This window comes from Cynocephalus volans, chromosome 2, assembly GCF_027409185.1.
Source record: "Cynocephalus volans isolate mCynVol1 chromosome 2, mCynVol1.pri, whole genome shotgun sequence".
NCBI lineage: Eukaryota > Metazoa > Chordata > Mammalia > Dermoptera > Cynocephalidae > Cynocephalus > Cynocephalus volans.
In genome coordinates, this window is record NC_084461.1 from 120,905,882 (window position 1) to 120,925,318 (window position 19,437).

The 19,437-nt window shown below is 45.2% G+C and overlaps 1 protein-coding gene across 1 annotated transcript in view; it reads right to left on the minus strand.

The window, feature by feature from the left end:
• SPOCK1 (SPARC (osteonectin), cwcv and kazal like domains proteoglycan 1) overlaps positions 1-19,437 on the minus strand; it is a 498,033-nt gene that overhangs the window by 144,801 nt on the left and 333,795 nt on the right. Inside the window, exon 3 of the mRNA XM_063086936.1 lies at positions 15,843-15,957. Within this exon, the coding sequence (XP_062943006.1) occupies positions 15,843-15,957 (115 nt within the window). The remainder of the gene's footprint in view (positions 1-15,842; positions 15,958-19,437) is intronic.

The following is a 19,437-nucleotide window of genomic DNA, read 5'->3' on the forward strand; positions in this document are numbered from 1 at the left end:
CAAATTGTGTGTGTGTGTAGTGAGTGTGCATGTGCATCAATGTCTTTTTAGTTTTGTTGCTATTCTTGTGTTCTTGAGAGAGAGAGAGAGAGAGAAGTTTTATTGAAGCAGGCAGAGGCTCGCGGGCATCTGCCTTGGGCATCCGCCCTGCGCAGCCATGCTTTCCAATCTACGGCTTCCAAAGACCTTTTGGCCGGTTACCTAGCTCATAGACCTGCATGTAAGGGGTCTGGTGACCCAGCCTGGTGTGTGAAGGGTTTGTGACCCAGTCTGTGAACAGGCTTGAGGGGTCTGTGAGCTCCAGACCCAGCCCTAGCTCTACAATTGGCCCAGTCAGTACAGGATTACCGGCAGGTAAAAGAGCCCGACAACTAGCGTGGTCATGTAGGTAGACAATTGGCATCATGAACAGGATTAAGAGCGCTACAATTGGAGCTGTCAACAGGATTTCAGACATTAGCCCTGGCACCACACGCAGGCATCAGGGTGGAGGCATCCACTGATTCAAGCTGGGAGGTAAGCACAACAAAGCCAGTGCCTTTAAGTGACCCAAGTAAGGAGGGTGAGGGTCATGATGCTTCCCAGGTCTGGGCTTGGACAATAGCCCAAGCAAGCAGGCCCCAGAATAAGCAGAGAGCCATCAGCCCAGAGCACACTTCCAAACCAGCCCCAAGCCAGGTTTCTAAGGCACCTTCAAACCCACAGGAAAAGTGCATATTTTAAAAGTCTTAGAGCAAAATCAGGGCCACCAAAAAGATATGTGTCTGGTATGAATGCAGTTCCAAAAGCATGAACTTCTGTCTGGGTGTACCTGAATGTCGACCTCTAGACTGTGGTTCATTGCAACTTGGGACTCCAGGACTTGCCCTTCACCAGTGCTGTGAAATGACCAATGCGGCTGGGGAAGTGAGAGGATCCAATAGCCCTGAGTGAGAATTTCCAAACACCTTGTAATGCATGTGTAAATAAACGGAAAATGATTAAGAAGGCACACACCACACGCATAACACACTCTCGGTGAGGTTGGGTTGAGGACATGAAAAACAGAACTTTTGTTTTGTTACTCTAAGTGTCTGTCTATCATTTGATTCTCTTACAACTATGCATTGCTGGTCTAATTGGTTCAAAATCTAAAAAAGAAATGCATTTTCAGAATTTTAAAAGAAATACGTGCTGCTGAACTCATGCCTTCTGCCACTACCCATGCCCCCACCCCATTTCTCTAGTTCTCTTCAAAGAAGCCCAACTTGTTGAATCAAAGAAAGGTCTCCCAGGTGCAGGGAGGAGGACTGAGAAAAGAGAGTTCACCTAGATGAAAGCTCCCTAACCAGTCCTCAAAGGTTTCAGTGGAGACCAAGAGGTGGGCTCGATCCTATCTGAATTAAATTTCCACATCAATATTTTGTGGGTCTGTTTAAACAAAGCTATCAAAATCAAAGGTATTTAAATGTGGTAAGAGATAGTCTTTATTTTTCAACAAACACCTATTAAGTACCTACTATGTGTCAGAAATTGGGCAAAGAATTCATTATACAGAGAGCATTATATATAATGATAATGCTAACAAAGCATTAAAGGTACTTCCTATAACCTACATTAAATGAAATGAGCACTATGAAGCATAATAATATTTAATTACTCTGAATAGCTAAATTTATTCAGGAGAGGTGCCACCTTAACTGTTTTTGTTCTTATTCATATTTTGAGACAGACTCACAGACTGCTAACTTTTCCAAAAAAATCCTGATGTGGCAAGAAATTTGTTGTTAATTTCAGGAATCCCCAACCCACTCTACATTTAAGAGCCAGGAGCAAATTGTGTAGACAATGGGCAAACTGCAAGAAGAAAAGGAACTTATCAGATTGCAATCTAGATCTCTGGTGGTTCACTCATTTTTGGACACTACTCTCATCAAGATTCCTTAGATTTGAAACCAAATATATATGTCCAGTGATCCGAGTCAAACCTATTTCCAGCCTTAAACTCACAATGCCCTTGGTATTTCCTGATAGCATCAGGAAGATTAGTAGGCTGATATAATTATATGAATTCCCCTAACCAGTTGGAGACTCTGTGTCTGCAGTCACTTTCCATTACGAGAGTGACAGAGCACAGCCAGTGGCACCGGAGGGCTCTGTGAGGCAAAGACTGGTGGGATTTTAACTTGAAGTTTAGCTTTCTGAAGGAGCATGGCCACGGGGGACCAGCATGCAAAAACAACTTACACACACACACACATACACACACACACACACACAGGCACCCACACACGCGCACACACACACACAGGCACCCCCACACCCCCACACACACAGGCACCCCCACACCCCCCCCCACACACACACAGGCACCCACACACACACCCCCCACACACAGGCACCCACACACCCCCACACCCCCCCACACACACAGGCACCCACACACACACACACAGGCACCCACACACCCCCACACCCCCACACACACGCACACACACACACACACACACACAGGCACCCACACACACACATGCACCCACACAGGCACCCACACCCACACCCACACCCACACACACAGGCACCCACACACACCCCACACACGCACCCACACACACACACACGCACACACACACACAGGCACACACACACACAGGCACACACACACACAGGCACCCACAAGCGCCAACTAAAACTCTGTTTGTTAAGGAAAAATGCCAAGCCAGCAGTGTAATAGCAAGCTATTAGGGAAATGTAAAGGAACAGCTGAGCTTTATTCCCTTAGGACAACGGTTACTGATGTACTTGTTACTGATGTTCTCTGTTTAAAACTCCATTTCTTCCTAACAGGGGGCAGAGAAGAAACTGTTACTTTTACCCACTGACCTTTGGCATTTTGGTTTGATTTCTTATTTTGCTGCTCTTTTTTGTTCACTGGCCCAATAAAGAGAGGTCTATCTCTAGCCCTGAGACCTTAGAGGAAATCTTTAGCAATGGACACACTAATTGGACAAAAGCAAATAATAATCAAGCAAGCCCAGGACCGAGGATTTCATTTGGAATCCCCTCCCTGAGAATTCACGGGAGGGGCCGGGGCAGCTGGGGTTTTGCTAACACAGCTTCTAGCCCATCATGTGTAGGCTCAGGTGTGTGCACATGGGTGGTGCAAATACATGCAATTCCACTACTGGCTTTGGTGTTAAAATCTTAGAAAGCAGGCCAGTTAGCTCAGCTGGTTAAAACACAGACTTAGAACACCAAAGTCACAGGTTCGGATCCCCACACCGGCCAGCCGCCAAAAAAAATTTAAAAAAAAAAAAAATTAGAAAACATTTGCTTGCATTTGTTGGGGGCAATTAACTATTGTGGGATGTGTATATGGGAGAAAAAACACCCATATTTGTTTTCTAGGCACCACAGCAAAGCACCCCATGCTGGGAGGCCTGCATACGATCTCCCTCAGAAAGGAGCATATCAGCAAAATGGAGCACAAGTGGCACTGGGGACATGATGCTGTCAGAACAGGCCCAGAGACAGGCTGGCAGCTGAGATGTGGCACTCGAGGAGCTCAGGCTGAACACCATCACCCACCATTAACCCTGGATCATTCACCAAAGTCTATGCAGGAGGCAGGTGCAGCCAGCTCAGCATCCTAACTCAGCTTTCTTCACAGTCAGTGTCGGAGGAGAGAAGATTGAGCCCCAGAGAAGCTCCTCCTCTGCTCTAAGCCCTCACTGGCAGGGAATTTTCTGGATCAGTAGCCAAGAACTAATGCTAGCTTCCTTGGTCTTGGGTCTTCTCCAACATGTTTCTGCCAGTATTGTTCCCCGTTTCCCAAGGGCCAGCTCAAATGCCACCCTTTCTGAGACTGTCTCAGTCAGCCCCACCCCTGATGCAGGCCTGTTTGCCCTGTGCATGCACTGGAGCTCTTTATCACTGGCCACCTTGGGCCACATTCACTTGAATACCCAAATGCCTCCCACGTAGATGCATCCCACCAGATGCTCAAGAATGTGCTGGCACAGGCAGTAGTAAGCCAGAATCCCAGTGCCATTTCAGAGTAGAACATGGACCCATGTGCAGAAATTACCAAGAAGAAACCTTTTGGCTCAGCCTAAGGAAGATACCTCAAGCACTGAGCAAGGGTTATCCAAAGACAGAGGAGCTAATGTAGAAAGTTGAGTAGGGAGGCTTCCAATACTGCAAGAGTTCAAGCAGAGGTCACCTACAGAAAGAAGATATTTTCATTTCTTTGGATTGTAATCAAGGGCACTGAACATCTCCACATATAAATCCTATGTGTATTTCTGTTTACTTTGATGAGGTAGACTCCCCAAAACAGAATCATGAGGTCAATAAGGTAAAAATGCCCACTAGAAATGCTGTAACAATTCCCCCTCCCAATGACAGCACTTTGCAGGGAGCACTAAACAGAAGCCAGAAGCTACTGTCCAGGACAATGGAAAAAGGACCTCCAAGGCAATTCAGAAATCATCAGGGCTTCCCCTTCCGTTACAGGCCCAGGGTGCAAGAGCCCAGCCAGTGCTATGGGGCCACTTCAGAGAGCCCCAATTAGGGCAATTCCCAGCAGAGCCAAGAGGGTGAAGCCACCATAGCAAACCCATACCAGTAGAGCCACCGGTGTGTGATTTCATCCTGGAGGAGCCACAGACACAATACCCAGGCACAGAGCCACCTTGGGGGTCCAGGGCTCCCCAAAGCCATGAGACTGGGCTGCCTGGAGCCTTGAGAGGCTCAATCCCTGCCCAGCAAAGCTGTGGGGCAAGACTGCTGCCTCAGTGGGTCCAGAAGACCCCTACTCTGGCACATGTGGAAGAAGGACCCCCAACCCAGGAAGTCTGGAAGATGGGAACCCCCCCCCCGACCTCAGTGGGTTGTGAAGGTAGGATCTCTGCCTAAGTGGACCTGCAGAGCAGAGCATAAAGTCGAAGATTATTCTTGAACCTTAAGGTTTAATGTTGTTTGCCCTGTTGGAGTTCGAATTTACTTGGGATCTGTTCCTTTGTTCCTTCCTAACTCTCCCTTTTGGAATGGGAATGCCTATCCTATTCCTGTCCCACCACTGTATTTTGGAAGCACATGACAGGTTGTTTTCACAGGTTCACAGCTGGAGAACGATTTGCTTTAGATGAATAGTATCTTGTTCTCACCCATATCCGATTTAGATAATATTTACATAAGACTTTGGACTTAGAATTTAAAGTTGCTGCTGGAATGAGTTAAGACCGTTTGGGGCTACTGGAATGAGATGAATGTATTTTGCATGCAAGAAGGGCATGAATTTGGGGGGGAGGGGCGGCCAGGGGCAGAATGCTATAGACTGAGTGTTTGTGTCCCCCCACAGCTCATATTTTGAAACCTAATTCCTAATCTGAGGGTATTTGGAGGTGAGGCCTTTGGGAGTTATTAGGTCATGAGAGTAGTGCCCTCATGAATGGGATTAGTGACTTTTTTTTATAAAAAAGATCTCAAATATCCCCGGCACCTTCTGCCACGTGAGGATACAAAAAAGACAGCCATCTGTGAGCCAGGAAGCAGCCCTCACCAGACATGGGGATCTTAGATTCCCCAGCCTCCAGAACTGTGAGAAATACATTTTTTTTGTTTATAAGCCGCTCAGATTATGGTCTTCCGTTGTAACAACCTGAATGCACTAAGACAACAACTGACACTATCCAACACTTTACAGACAGCAGGGCCCTGTGCACGTACAATCACATATGAGCAATTCTGTGAGAGTGGCAAGAATCGTTACCTCATCTGACTGATCCGTGATGAACTAGAGGCTCTGACAAGACACTAACTTTTATTGAGCACCTACTATGTGCGAGCACCTACTATGTGCTAGCACTACACTATGCTCAATGCTTTCCTTATAACAATGTTACGATGTGGGGTTTAAAGTCATCATTTTATGAGGAAATGGCAACTCAGTGCAGGGAGGTAGCTTGAGGGCACAGTGGGTCTTGCAGAGCAGATGGGCTTTGGGGCAGCATTGGCCTGGTCCCCATCTCTGTCACTTGACATGTGCCACTACTGAGCAAGTCGCAATGTGTCTGAGCCAGTGTCCTCACATTCTTAAACCACTGGTGAATGGTGGTGAATACCACTAATTAATGCTGCCCCTTCTCTGCCTTCCACCCATCTCCTAACCCCAACTGCAGCTCGAAGTGGTCGCTGCCTTCTTGGAACTTCAACTTTATCTCACAAGATTTCACTTCTAGATTATATTACATACATTTGTGTTCTAATCTCCTCTACTAGACTTACAAGCTCAGCAAGGAGATCTTTAGGTTCTTCGAGCACATAACACATGCATGCACACACACACACACACAGAGCACTCCAGCTTCTCTCACATTGCACAGAATCTGTATTGAGGAACAAGAATTCAAGGAAATTCACTCCATCCTAAGCTGCATGATACTATCACTGTCCCACTTAGAGCCACACAGGACATCCCATCATTCCTGGCCTCAAAGCCAAACCTGTCCCCATAGCCTTCAAGGTACTGCAGTATCTAGCCCTGCCTTCCTCTCCAGCCTCACACAGCCACGCCCTCCTCAGTCACCTCCTTCCTAAAGCACAGGCGTCCCCACTGACCTCCTCTAGGACAGCAAGCCCCTCCCCCTCTTCCCTGACGCAGGTCCTTTGGAAAGGCTATTCCCTCCACAGAGAACACTTCTACCTCCTCTCTGCCCAGCTGGCATCTGCCATCCTTCACCTACCCGAGAGGCCTTCCCTCTTCAACCAATCTAAAGTGACTCTTACAGCACCCTGCTCTCATCCTACTTAATGTTTGTCACAATTTATTAGTTACTTAATTTCTTGTCATCTGTCTTTTCCAATAGACTTTAATCTGCAAAGGGTAGGCTACGTTCATTCATCACAAAATTCTAAACACATAGCACAGTGTCTCGTAAATGGAAGGCACCCACAAATATTTTTGAATAAAGAAATTATCACGAACCCCAACCTAGTGGAATCTGAATCGGTGACACTTACCCAACCATCATCAGTGCATGTGAGCAGTTTTCTGAGCTATTCCTGTCAAAGTTACAACAGGGAGGGTCTCTACCCCAAAGTCCTTCACCACCATCACTGAACGCACAGTTGGCCGTCTAGTTCCAGGCCAGAGGGGGCCCTGCTACTTTGCCCTCCTCTTGGGAATTCCTAATAGTTTTGAGAGGCTTGAGCCAAGGCCTCCCTCTTCCTTTCAGGTAAATGTCAGCAATCAGAAGCTAGACGTGCAGTTTCATGGAAAGCAAGACACACCAGCACCTCAGGCTGTGGAATAATAACGGGCAAGGCAGGCTGAGAAAAGGGCCTTTCGTTACTTGATAACAGAGCTACAGCAGGTTCAGTGCGTGCTCATGAAAAACATCATTTAAGAGAGCACCTTGGAAAGGTGCCAAGGTCCCCAAACTAATTAACTTTCATCTCTCCTGTTCCTCTGTGCATGGAGGCCTGCTCTCTGTCCACCCCCTCCATGAAGAACATTAAAGACAGCACATTAGCTTGAGAACAATCTATTTAAAACACAAGTTCTTCTAAAGATAACCTTGGATGTCCATCTAAATCATCCTGAGTCTATTTTCTGGCCCCAGAACCCACATGGTCAGTGCCCCAAATGGGCCCTACTATGGTGACTGATATCCATAAAGAATGTCTTTCATGGTTCATTGGTTGAGTTAATCTGATTTGAAATGTCTAAACTGAAAACCTGTGAGTTTGGATTTTGATGAGTTTGGGCAGAGCAGCAAGCAGGCAACAGTAGAATTATTAATAACAAAGGAGCAGAAATGAAGTTTAAGAAAATTAAAACAAAAGTCAGTGAAAGTGGAAAAATTTAATCTGATAACTCTTATAGAAGAAGATCGTGTATTTTGGAAGAGGCCACACAGGACCTGTTCCACCTGGATACTATAGTATCCCCAGAACTCAGGGGGATTTCAGCTCTCGAGAATGGCAATTTAACATCTTCAATGAACTGTAGGAGGACTCGAGCTTGTCTGTTTCTCGATGTTTAGGGACAGATGTGCTCACATAGTAATTCACAGCTGTGTGCTGCCCAGCAAGACCTAAACCCTGGTGGAAATCACACCTAGTGATTATTCAAAATGAGCACACCCACCCCAATCCTCTTTCTAGTCCACTTGAATCTGATGCATGAAATATACCAATGTGTACGTTCCTCAATATGTAAGGACTAAGCACAGCAACTGCAGTCCCATCTTCCTGGGCAGAATCACAGAGCAAGGCAGTGCACTTAAGAGTTTTGGTTTTTTTGTTTTGTTTTGTCTTGTTTAGCCAGAAATGGAGGTAGGAAATGAGAAGTTGTTGTTAATCAATCCCTGGTTCTATAACCAGCCGTTCCCAGCTCCACAAATACTTGGCTTACTAGCATCTGGGCATGCATACTTCCTGAGAATTCAACCATAAAACATTCTCCATCTCCTACAGACAGAATATGGCTCAAGAAAAGGACAATGATCAGTGCTCTGGGGTCAATGGGGAATAGGAACTATATCCCCTCTGGGAGGGGGTATTTCACAGGCAGTGCAGCCTGGAGGGGGAGATGACAACCTTCCAGGGCAGAAGCTCTGATCCTTGAGAGCCACACACAGAAACTACCTCTCCAGGCAGGAGGCCATGAAACTTAGTGGGAGACCAAACCAGGTGAACCTGCCCACCCACACCCATCTTTAGATGGCATTGAAAGCATAGTTTTAAAAAAAAGGAAAATAAGGCAAGACAGGATGTGCGTGTGGCACATTTTACTAGCGGTCTTGCTTTTTTTTTTTTTTTTTATGTATTTGTAAAACTAGCCTAGTGAATTTGCCTTACAATATAATAAATGGAATATCTGTCTCTCACTCTGTCTCCACTCCAAGGGACTAAAAATTCCACACAATTATTCACATCTCCATTATGAATTGCTTTTTACTCTCTGCTGCTCTTGTCATGAAGATCATCTAATCAATACCTTCAGTTTCAAAGCGGAAAACAAAGGAATAGAGAAATTAAGTGGCTTGCTTGAGTTATAAAACCTTGCTCAGTGAAGACCCAGTGAGCTGCAGGGTCCCTAACCTGGCTGGAGCCATACAGTACTTCTGCTGTTTAAAAAAATAAATAAATAAATGCAGATTTACAGTAATTCAATCTCTCTCTGTTTAAGTGACATGTGGTTTGAATGAGTGCTCTGCTTTTGGAAAAACCACAAAAGGGAAAAACAAACCCATAATTATTGCTTTGGGCACAGACAGGAGGAAACAGGTTCAATACCAGGGTCCAGTCTAGTTGCTTTGCAAGGGGCAGGGGTTTGGAGATCAGGGCCCAGGCTTCTGTAGAACAGCACTTCCAGGACCAGGAGAGAATGGTTGGTGGACTAGAGCACTGAGGGAAAATAAACTAGTCCTCTGAGAGCTCACCCCCATGACTCCAGAGCAGAGGAAGCTATGTGGCATCGAGCTGGAGGTGGAATGACCTCCATTCTGGTTCTAAATCTGCCCTTTAATGGCCCTGTGCGATGAGGGAAGTTATTTATAGAACTTCAACAGCCTCATCTGTAAAATGGGGATTGTAACACAGACCTAGCAGACTGTTGTGGAAGTCAGCAAGATTCCACCTGCAAAGGATGCCCAGCACATGGTAGGTGGTCAGCAAGTGGCATCTCTTGAACCAGCCACTTCCCCTCTTATCTTCTTCAGTGCCCAGTTGTATGTATTTGCAAAACAATAGGCCACAGTGGTGGTTTTTCTGGTACAAAGGTAAATGACTCAGAAGGCATATGGGAAAGCCAGCTGCATTAATTCCACAATCAGCCTAGAATTAGCACCAAGCTCTCATTAGCACCGTACCCAGGCCCAGAGCTCAGTAAATGAAGATCCTCTGAGCTTTAAACAGAACCCAAGGCAATGCATGGGCACCTTGGAGAAACAGCACAAGCCACAAAAATATAAAACCATAGTAATGGATGTGAGCACAATCATAGTTTGGTAACCGACAATACCTTGAGTCACGGAACACCAGAAAGCCATTCGGACACCTAGGAAGTACCCACCTTGTGAATGGCCACATGTCTCCCAAACCTCGACAGATATGTGTATGTATAATCAACCAGTTCAAAGCCCCTGTAGCAGGAGGCAGTGCTTTGTTGTAAAACAAAACTGAGATGAAATAACCATCATCCTTTCAAATATCCTCAGAGAGTTTGGTATTTGAGGCACATTCTGTGATGTACTTCTCTCTGACCTCAAGCACTTTGATTCTTTTTTATAAGTTCACATAAAAGACAGAAAGCTCTCAGATTGGTCTACTGAACTGAGAGCCTTCCACGGGATCTGAATATTTTGTGGGTGCAGAGAATTAGTTGTTATTCCAGACAGTTAGGAAGCGGAGATAAAGGGCCTTTACATTAGAGAGGCCCAGCCCACTGGAAAGTCTGCCGTCTTTGCTCCTTATTTAAAAACAGATGAGTTCCTACTGTTCCCAAAGGCTTGGAAGGGTATACTTAGATATTGTAAGTTCCATCCTGACGTCCTTTCTTCCCATTCACAACACATTTGCAAAATTTGAGAATGTGGCTTGTCTGGAAGGCTTAAAACAAATGCTTCAATTTTCCATTCTCCAAATGAAAATCAATGGCAACAGAGAGGAAAAAATCAATATTCAACACTCCGGAGGGAAACCTCCGCCTCCCACCCCGTGATCTCTTGCCCACAGAGAACAATAAATCAGAAACAGCCATACCTGAGAGCAGAGCCCTCTGCAGGCCTCAGGACTGCCTGTCTATCCCCCATCCCCTCAAAGAATACGTTCCTTAAGAATGCCTGAGAGAATATTTTTAAAACATAAGTCAGGAAGAATAAACCACTGTTGTAATAAAAACTCTTCTTCCACAAACAAACTCATTTACCAGTGGGATCTTGGGCATCTAAGACCAGAAGATCTAAGACTGTTTGCCCAAGGATCCACTTTATTTTCAAGACTTAAAAGAATGCTTGGGCCTTCACTGGCCACTACCCTCCTCCTTCCCCAGACAACCGATGATCTCCTTCCTGTCACAAAAGATTTGTTTGCATTCTCTAAAACTTCATGTAAATAGAAATCATACAGTATATACTTTTTTTTGGTCTGTCTTCTTTCACGCAGCGTAATTATAACGAGATCATCCATATTTTTGAATGTACTATATTGACAGCTGATTTGTTTCCACTGCTGAGTAATAATCCATAGTCATGGATTTACCACGGTTTGTTTATCCATTCCCCTGTTGATGGACATCTGGGTTGCTTCCCAGTTTGGGGCTATTACAAATAAAGCTGATATAAACATTCATGAGTGAATCTTTACATGAACATATGCTTTCGTTACATATTTAAGAACAAAACTTTTCATCGTACATGTTTTGCAAATATTTTCTCCCAGCGTGACTTGCCTTTTCATTTCTGTAAAAGTGACTTTAGAAGACCAGAAATTTTTAATTTTGATGAAATTCAATGTGTTACTTTTTTTTATATTTACAGTTTTTGTTTTTTTCGGTCCTACTTAAGAAATCTTTGTCAGACCCAAGGTCACTAATCTTGTTTTCTTCTAAAAGTTTTATAGTATCAACTCTTATATTTAAGCCTAGGACCCATTTCAAGTTATGTGTTTTGTATACTATGTTATAGAATATTTATGTCTGTAATGAGGTTATAGTATGATAAAAATACTCATTTATACCCAGTAACTGAAGAGAGCCCAATACAAATTTTTATTTACAGTATAGCCAGTTTATAATGAAGTTTGACAAAAACAAACCAATAGAAAAAACCCATGACTAGAAGAATAGACAAAAATATACTGAAATATTTTAATTCCTGTTTTTAGATAATGTGACCATTGCCCATTTCCTGTTTCTTTTTACTTTTCTATATTTTTAATGTTTCCGTAATGAGCATCATCTATCATTATATCAGAATTAAACTGGAACATTTTATAAAAGTTACTAAGAGAAGGCTTCCTGCCTCCAGGCTGCCTTCGCACTGCTCTCTAGCGCATAAATGGGGATCCTGAAAGGTGAGCATGCTACCAGGAACCCACTCTTCCCAACCCCACACAACACTGCCTAACAGCAGGAATAAAAGAAACAAGGAATTTCTAAAGTGAATGTGACTTTAATTAAAGCCTTTAGATGAAACAAATACAAACCCAAATACAAATACTACTCTAATCAAGAATTCCAGCAGGGGGTGTTGCCCTGTTTAGCCCCCCAAATGACACTGTGGCGCGAAACGCTGCAGTCATGGACTGTGTGTCAAACAGCTTCTCCACTCACTCAGCCTCCGTGGGCCAAGAAAGCTAATGCAGTTTTCTCACTGATGTGCTCGCTGCCCTTCTGTCTTGATCTGCTGGCAAAGACAGCCTAAGTCTGGAGCCTCACACTCGGCCGAGGGCTGGCCTCTGCCTCTCCGTATGTGCACACTCCTGACTGTCTGGCAAGTGGGATCTGCCCCTTAAGCTGCTGCAGAGGCCAGCCTGGCTGGCAAGATTGCCTACAGATGTTTTACAGAAAGAAAGATTGCTTCCCTGATTGATGAGTAAATAGACTTGTCAACATGGTCTCCCTGATCAGAAGGGACCCCTGAAGTATAATGTAGAAGGACAGATGTTTCATCTGGGAAGGTGTCCAATACTCTTAGAAGACGTATGCACTCGGCTGATATTGTGGATATGTAATTCAGCCTCTGAGAGAGAAGAGAGAGGTTGGACCCACAACCACACCATCATTGCAGGGCCTCCCTGGGCCAGGCCACCTCCCAAATCCTGATAAGAGTGTGGGCGTGCCACCTCAGCCAAAGCCACCTCTTTGGGCTGTTTTTCAAATGAATGAATGGGCCCTATTTTCAGAAATGCAGTCATTTTCTGAGTCCTTCCCTACTGTGAATCACAAAGGGAGTAGCAGAAATGACACTGGAAGCCTCGGGCTAAACCCCAAGGGCTTACTCTCACAGGAACTGCAAAGGCAGGCACAATCAGACTGGGAAGGGACCAAGGCACCTGTGGTGAGTTACTTTTTTCTCACCAGCATGCAATTTTAGGGATTTCTGGCCGACCTTCCAGATTGAATCAGATAATAACTATTATCATAATTGTTTTACTAACTGTAAGTATAGCTGTTATCTTGTTGAACTCTCACACAAACATACACACAAAATACCCTATGCAAAATACCCACTAACCCTTTCTGTGAGAATTACTAGAGGATGTATTCCAGCAAATGGAAAAGAAAAATGGGATAAATGCTGTCATTAAACTTATTTAACAAAAGAGAAAGCACAAATTCAGAAAGATGAAGTAACTTGCCAAGGTTACATAGCTAGAAAATAGCCAACTTGGGAATTAAGCCCAGATTGGTCTCATTCCCAAATCCACGCTGTTAGCCACTACAATTTTGTGGTCATCAGGAGATGTGGGAGATGAAGATTACATTTGCAACATAAGCAAAAAACCGTTGATGCTTACAATACAAAAATATGACGTGCCCAGAAAAACACCATTTACACCCGGATATACCTGGATACCAATGAGGTTTCTGCCTCCGTCTCAAACAGATTTGAGTTTAAACCAAAAATCTCTTCTCCGGCGCTTCCAGAAAGGACTATATTCTGGATTCTAGGAGGAAACGTGCAAGGGACTCTCCATCTTACACCCCGCCCCTCCCCACACACACACCCCCAAATGACTGAACAACCTAGAGCACTACAAGGTTATTTGGGTATTTGCAACAAAAGAGGCTACATCTTTCCTTCATCAAAGAAGAAAGAAATTGTGTGTGGCAGGAGAATCCAGGCTAATTTTCACAGAATATGAACACATTATAAGGAACTTCAAATAAGGAACAAAAAAGACATTGTTTTTATATTCCCCTCCTCAGTGAACTTGATTTTCCTTGAGGGTAGGAATAGGGTCCTACATATGAGGGTACTTCAAAATATCTTTCAATTGTATTTTTCCATGAACTTTATGAGGTACCCTCATATTATACTGGTGAAAAACATAAGCTTTGGAGCCAGACAATCATTGCTGCTGCTTTCTAGGTATACATACCAGCAAATTACTAATGCCTCTCTCTGCCTCAGTCCTCTCATTTATAGACTGGAGGCAAAATAAATAAAAACTTTACAGGATTCAGGTGCAGACTTTCAAGGATTCAGGTGTAGAGCACAACACTAGCACATGCCAAGGGTTCCAGGGATGAGATCTGTCTTTAGTACCAGGGAGAACATTCCAGTCTTGAGAGCAAAGCACATTATAATACTGCATCTTGGTCTTACAGAGACAAAGGCTGATTGGTTTTGGGGTTTTTTTGTCTTTTTTCGTGACCCATAAGGGGATCGCAACCCTTGGTGTGGTGTCGCCCGCACCGCGCTCAGCCAGCGAGCGCACCGGCCATTCCTATACAGGATCCAACCCGCGGCGGGAGCACCACTGCGCTCCCAAGCGCTGCACTCTCCTGAGTGCGCCACGGGGCCGGCCCAAGGCTGATTGTTTTTAAAACAACATTTAAAGTGATCTGGAGCAAGACGATCATGGAGGTTGATCGTCTTAGAAAAGCCAGAGGTGGTTGAGCTCTGCCTGGATCCCCTCCCCTCCCCCATGCATGGAGCGCTGTTTCTCCACTACACTACGGTTTCAGAGGGCGGCAGCTCCCCAGGCACATTCAGGGGGAACTGCTCAGGGGACTAAGGGAAATTAAAACATCCCAAGAGGAACAGGCAAGGGGCACAGCATTGCTTAGACTTAAAAGACGAATGGAAGGAATAGGGCCCATTCTGCATAGTCCCAGGAAGTCAAATCAAGTTTCGGAAAGGCTGAAGTTTATTTGCCTAGAGTTGTGGTGCAGTGCAGGTGAATGGCAGAGCAAGCTGCCAAATCTAGACCTGGGCGTGTGCAGTTCCAAAGCCCTATCACCACACCTCTCAGTTGCACAGGCAGCACAGCAGGCAGAGCAGAATACACACTGATTTCACCTTTCTCCCACCCACCTCACCCCACCTCCTCTGTAAAGAAAGCCTGTTTTACGTGTGTGTGTGTGTGTGTGTGTGTGTGTGTGTGTGTGTGTGTGTGTCTGTGCCTGCTTTCTTGCTTGAAGTATTTTTGCAGGACCGAAAGCAGAAGCAGCCTGCATTCAAAGGTTCTTCCTATCATCTGTAAAAGCCTAAACCCACTGGAAGGATAATGCTGGGGGCAGGGGTGGAGGTCAGAGGACAAAGGGTTTTAAGGACCATGAAGAAGACAAGGAAGACCTCCCCCTGGGCTGGGGAAGGGGATATCAGGTGTTGCACCCTGAAGAAAGAGCAAGACATGTCCTCAGAAGGAAAGGTGGTGTGGTGACCCTCAGATGACAGGACCCAAAACCCAGGGCTGGCAAAGCTGCCACGTCCTATAGGGACATGGAACCAGAGAGCCCTGGGACCTCAAGGTACCTTGGAGGGTCATCACCGTGAGGCAGTCAATGGCAACCAAGAGACTAAAGGTTTGATCCCTGCTTTCTTAGCTGTACGCTTCCTGGATCCTGGCATCACTCTGGAAGGAGGAGGAGCCCCACTAATGACCAAGAAGGGATTTTCTGCTCAGCTGAAGCCTCAGCGTCAAAATGAAGTAGATTTAAAGGAAATAAAGATTGACATTCTTTACAAATATGTGTTTGAGAACTGAGATTCATAACCACAGGCACCAACCACCATACAAAATGGCAACACAAACACTGTGCTCTCCCCTCCCCTCGGAGGCCGGTACCCTCAGCTCTGCCAGCTGCAGAGCGCCTCCAACTCCAGCCATCTCCCCTCCTGCCTTACCTGGGGAGCAAGTGCTTACGGCTGACACACAGGGCCGTCTGGTAGTCCTGGGTCACACACACTTTGTGAGGGCTGCATTTCACCTTCAGGCAGGGGTCCTTAGATGGGTCCAGAGCTGAGGCAAAAAAAGAACAAGACGATGGGGGTTAGGAACTCCAGAGAAATTTAATTTCTATCTCTACTCAAATAATCAAGTGGGAAATAGACTGTGTGTTTGCACTCTGTGCTGTTTTCTGAGTCTGGCGGGGGTTGGAATGAAAACCTAAGCCATGGGGGACTCTTCTTCAACACCAGGATAGTGATTCTTTGGTGCTTAGTGGGTTACAGCATCTTCACCTCTGAAGTGAAGGAGGCAGGAATTACTTTTTAAAAAATCCTTTAGAATCTTACATGATCCAAGGACCAAGAGCTACTTTTCCCTCTTTGGTTATTTATCTCGTGTTATATTTTATGACTTCATTCATGCCTAATTTTACTTACTTCCTGTAACATTAAAAGTCCTTGAGGACAGAGGTTTTTGCTTCAGTGCAACAGACACCGATTATGTTATGTGCATAAATAACCCATTCTAAGTTTTTGAAGAACTTCAGGATGTGCAAGACAGTTTTGTGCCACACAAAGTTACAATGTAACAGGGAGGGGAAAAAGCTTACACATAAATATTTATCGTGCAAGGCAGAATTAGATAAGAGCTATATGATGGGCATATAAAATGATATCAGAGCTCAAGAGAAAAATAGAGATCAATTTCCAGGGCAAGGATTAGTGAAGCATTAATATGTGAATTGGATCTTGAAGGATGGGCAGGATTTTGAAAAGCAAAGATAGAAAAGGCAATTTGGGCAGGGCAAGCACCACATGCAAATGCAGGAAGGCACGTTTGGGCAATCATAAGACACATAATCTGACTATTAAGTGTGGTTTATGGGTGGGGAAGGTTGATTCAAACAAGTAACTCCAGAAAGGGTCTCCAAAGACAGCAGTGCACATATTTCAACATTTTCTAGAACAGGCTGAGCAGCAGGCCCTCGGCTAATCAGCACTCTGCATGCTGAGGTGCACATGCCCATCACTGGCACAGAAGAGGCCGCAAGGAATTCTCTGCAAAAGCAACTGTGCCATCTCCCAGCTGCGGGGCCTGTAGCCTCCCAGGTGGTAAAGCTTTCATAACTGTCATCCACAGTCAGGGGAGGGGATGTTTCTTCTTATCCTCCCCATGCAAATGTTTGGCTAAGCAAATTGGCATCCTGAGCAGGGACAGCAAAACTACTATAAAGAAATGCCACAGTCCCCTTCACCACTGGGCTCCCAGCCATTGTGACTCCCCAGCACACAGAGTAAGTCAAAATTCCTCTCTTCCCACGCAGGCCCTGAATCTGAACACCATTTTCTTCAGATGGATGCTGCGGATTTCTCAGGGGTCCTGAACACACAACATCCAAAGTCACTTCTGCTGCTGCAACAGCTCAGGGTGGCTCCCGCCTCAGCAGCTATAAACAGAAACCAGGGTGCAACAAGACCCAGGTCCTGGTTCTGGTCCTGCGGGGGTCACCCAGAAAAGCCAGTCCCCAGGTTATGTGCTCTGATGACTGGAGCTTAGCAGAGAAAAACAGTCTGCAAGATAAGAGAGGCTGATTTGAGCTCCAGGGACAGGGTGTCCACTCTGAGCTCCTAGGCTGAGGGCTCCCTCTGGGAGGTAAGTGGAAGGAAGCCTGGGTCTGCCCTCAGAGGCCTCCAAGACTGGACCTTCTAGAAACCTTCAGTAAGAGTTTCTTGGTCCCAGAAAAAACTCTCTTGGTTTCTGGAGATGTCTGCAGGAGAAGCCAGGAGACTTGTCAGTATCAGACCAGTGGCCTTCTCCTTGTACACTGTCCCCCTCCCCCACCCCCAGGGCTGAAGCCCAGCCAACTGACTTGATTTCCAAGACTTATCCAAAATTGAGTCAACAATGAAAAAAACACTGCCCCTTTTCACACTTCCACTCACCACAGGATCTCAGGAAACCTGGGGACTAGTCCACTGGCAGTCACAGCCATAGTGACCCTCTGAGGCATTTCCCCAGTAGGTGCCAGTGCTGCAGAGAATATGTGATTTTCACTTGCATGATCTCAGAGATGGAGAATAACAGGCTAGCCCGGGGTGATGGGTGTCAGAAATCTGTAGTACTTCACGACAAGCTTTAGGGCAGAATTTGAACTTCTTTTTGCTTCTGTAGCTAAAGTCACAAACATGCAATGTCCACACTGCCGTCTGCTCGGCCTGAATGACAGTGCAGTCACCAGGAAAGCAACACAGAGGGGCACAGTAGGGAATAGTACAGACTCTAGGGCAGGAGCTGCTGGAATTGAATTGTGGCTCTGCTGCTCGCTAACCTTTCTATACCTCAATTTGCTCTTCTGTGAAATGGGATAACAACAGTATCTATTACTGTTTGTTGATTGTCATGAGCATTAAATAAGTTAATATTTGTAAGTGCTTAGAACACACCTGGTACACATTAAGAACCTCATATGTGTTCGTTAAGTTTTTTGTGTTTGTATTGCATTCCCAGAATGAGTAATAAGCCTTCATAATAACAAGAATAGTTAACATTCACTGAGTGCTTCTGACATACAGGCAGTGAGCTAAGCCATCTCATGGATTACCACATTTGATGTTCACAACCACCCAAGCAGGTAGTTTGGGTGCCCGTTTTACAAATAAAGGTCTTATTAAAAAGAAGTTGCTGATGAAAGGTGCAGAGGGTATTTGAAAACCTGATCTGTTGACTGCAGAACATCAACTCCTAACCACCATATGCCACCAGCATGAGAATCACCTAAGGATCTTCTTTACAAAGTTGATGTGGGGCCTCACCTCACACCAAGTCTAGAGCCCAGCGGGACCATATTCTTGAGAGGACCACAGGGCAGAATGAGACTTAGTGGGTAAAAGTAAGGGGCAGCCAGGGGGCCTGGTGCTTCTGGAGCAGCCCCAGTGCTCCCCCTCTGGGCCATTCGGCCCTGGAAAATTGCACCTTCTGCCCACTTCCTATGAATGCAGCAACCCCCCAGCTGAGTCAACTGACCCATGGTCTGGCTAATTTTGTTTCTGCAATCTTGCCATCCATCACTCTACCATTAGGCTTTCTACTATAGATCACCCCTCCAATTTTGGAAGCAAACATTTCTTAAAACAAAAAACAAAAACAAAAAAAAAACCCTCCAATCCAAAATACTAATAAATAAAAACTGCCAGTTACTTAGCTCCATACACATACTTAAAAATTTGCATCCAGAAATCCCATCTTCTAAAAATTAATTATTAAGTTCTAAACACTTCAAACATATATGCAAATTATTTAGCATAAATGAAGTTCACAGAACAACAAAACAGTAACAAATCAAGTTGTCAGCATTTGTTTAATCACCAAGATGCATTTTTTTTTTTTGAAAAAACAGCAGCATTGGGATTGAAAGGGGATGAAGAGGATGTCACTTCCATTTAAGTGCAGTCCTTCCAAATAGGCTTTTCCTAGCAGCCTCAAGGCTCGGGGTGACACTCCTGAAAGGCACACAGCACCATACTGGACAGAACTGTGTGGCTCCACTTCTAA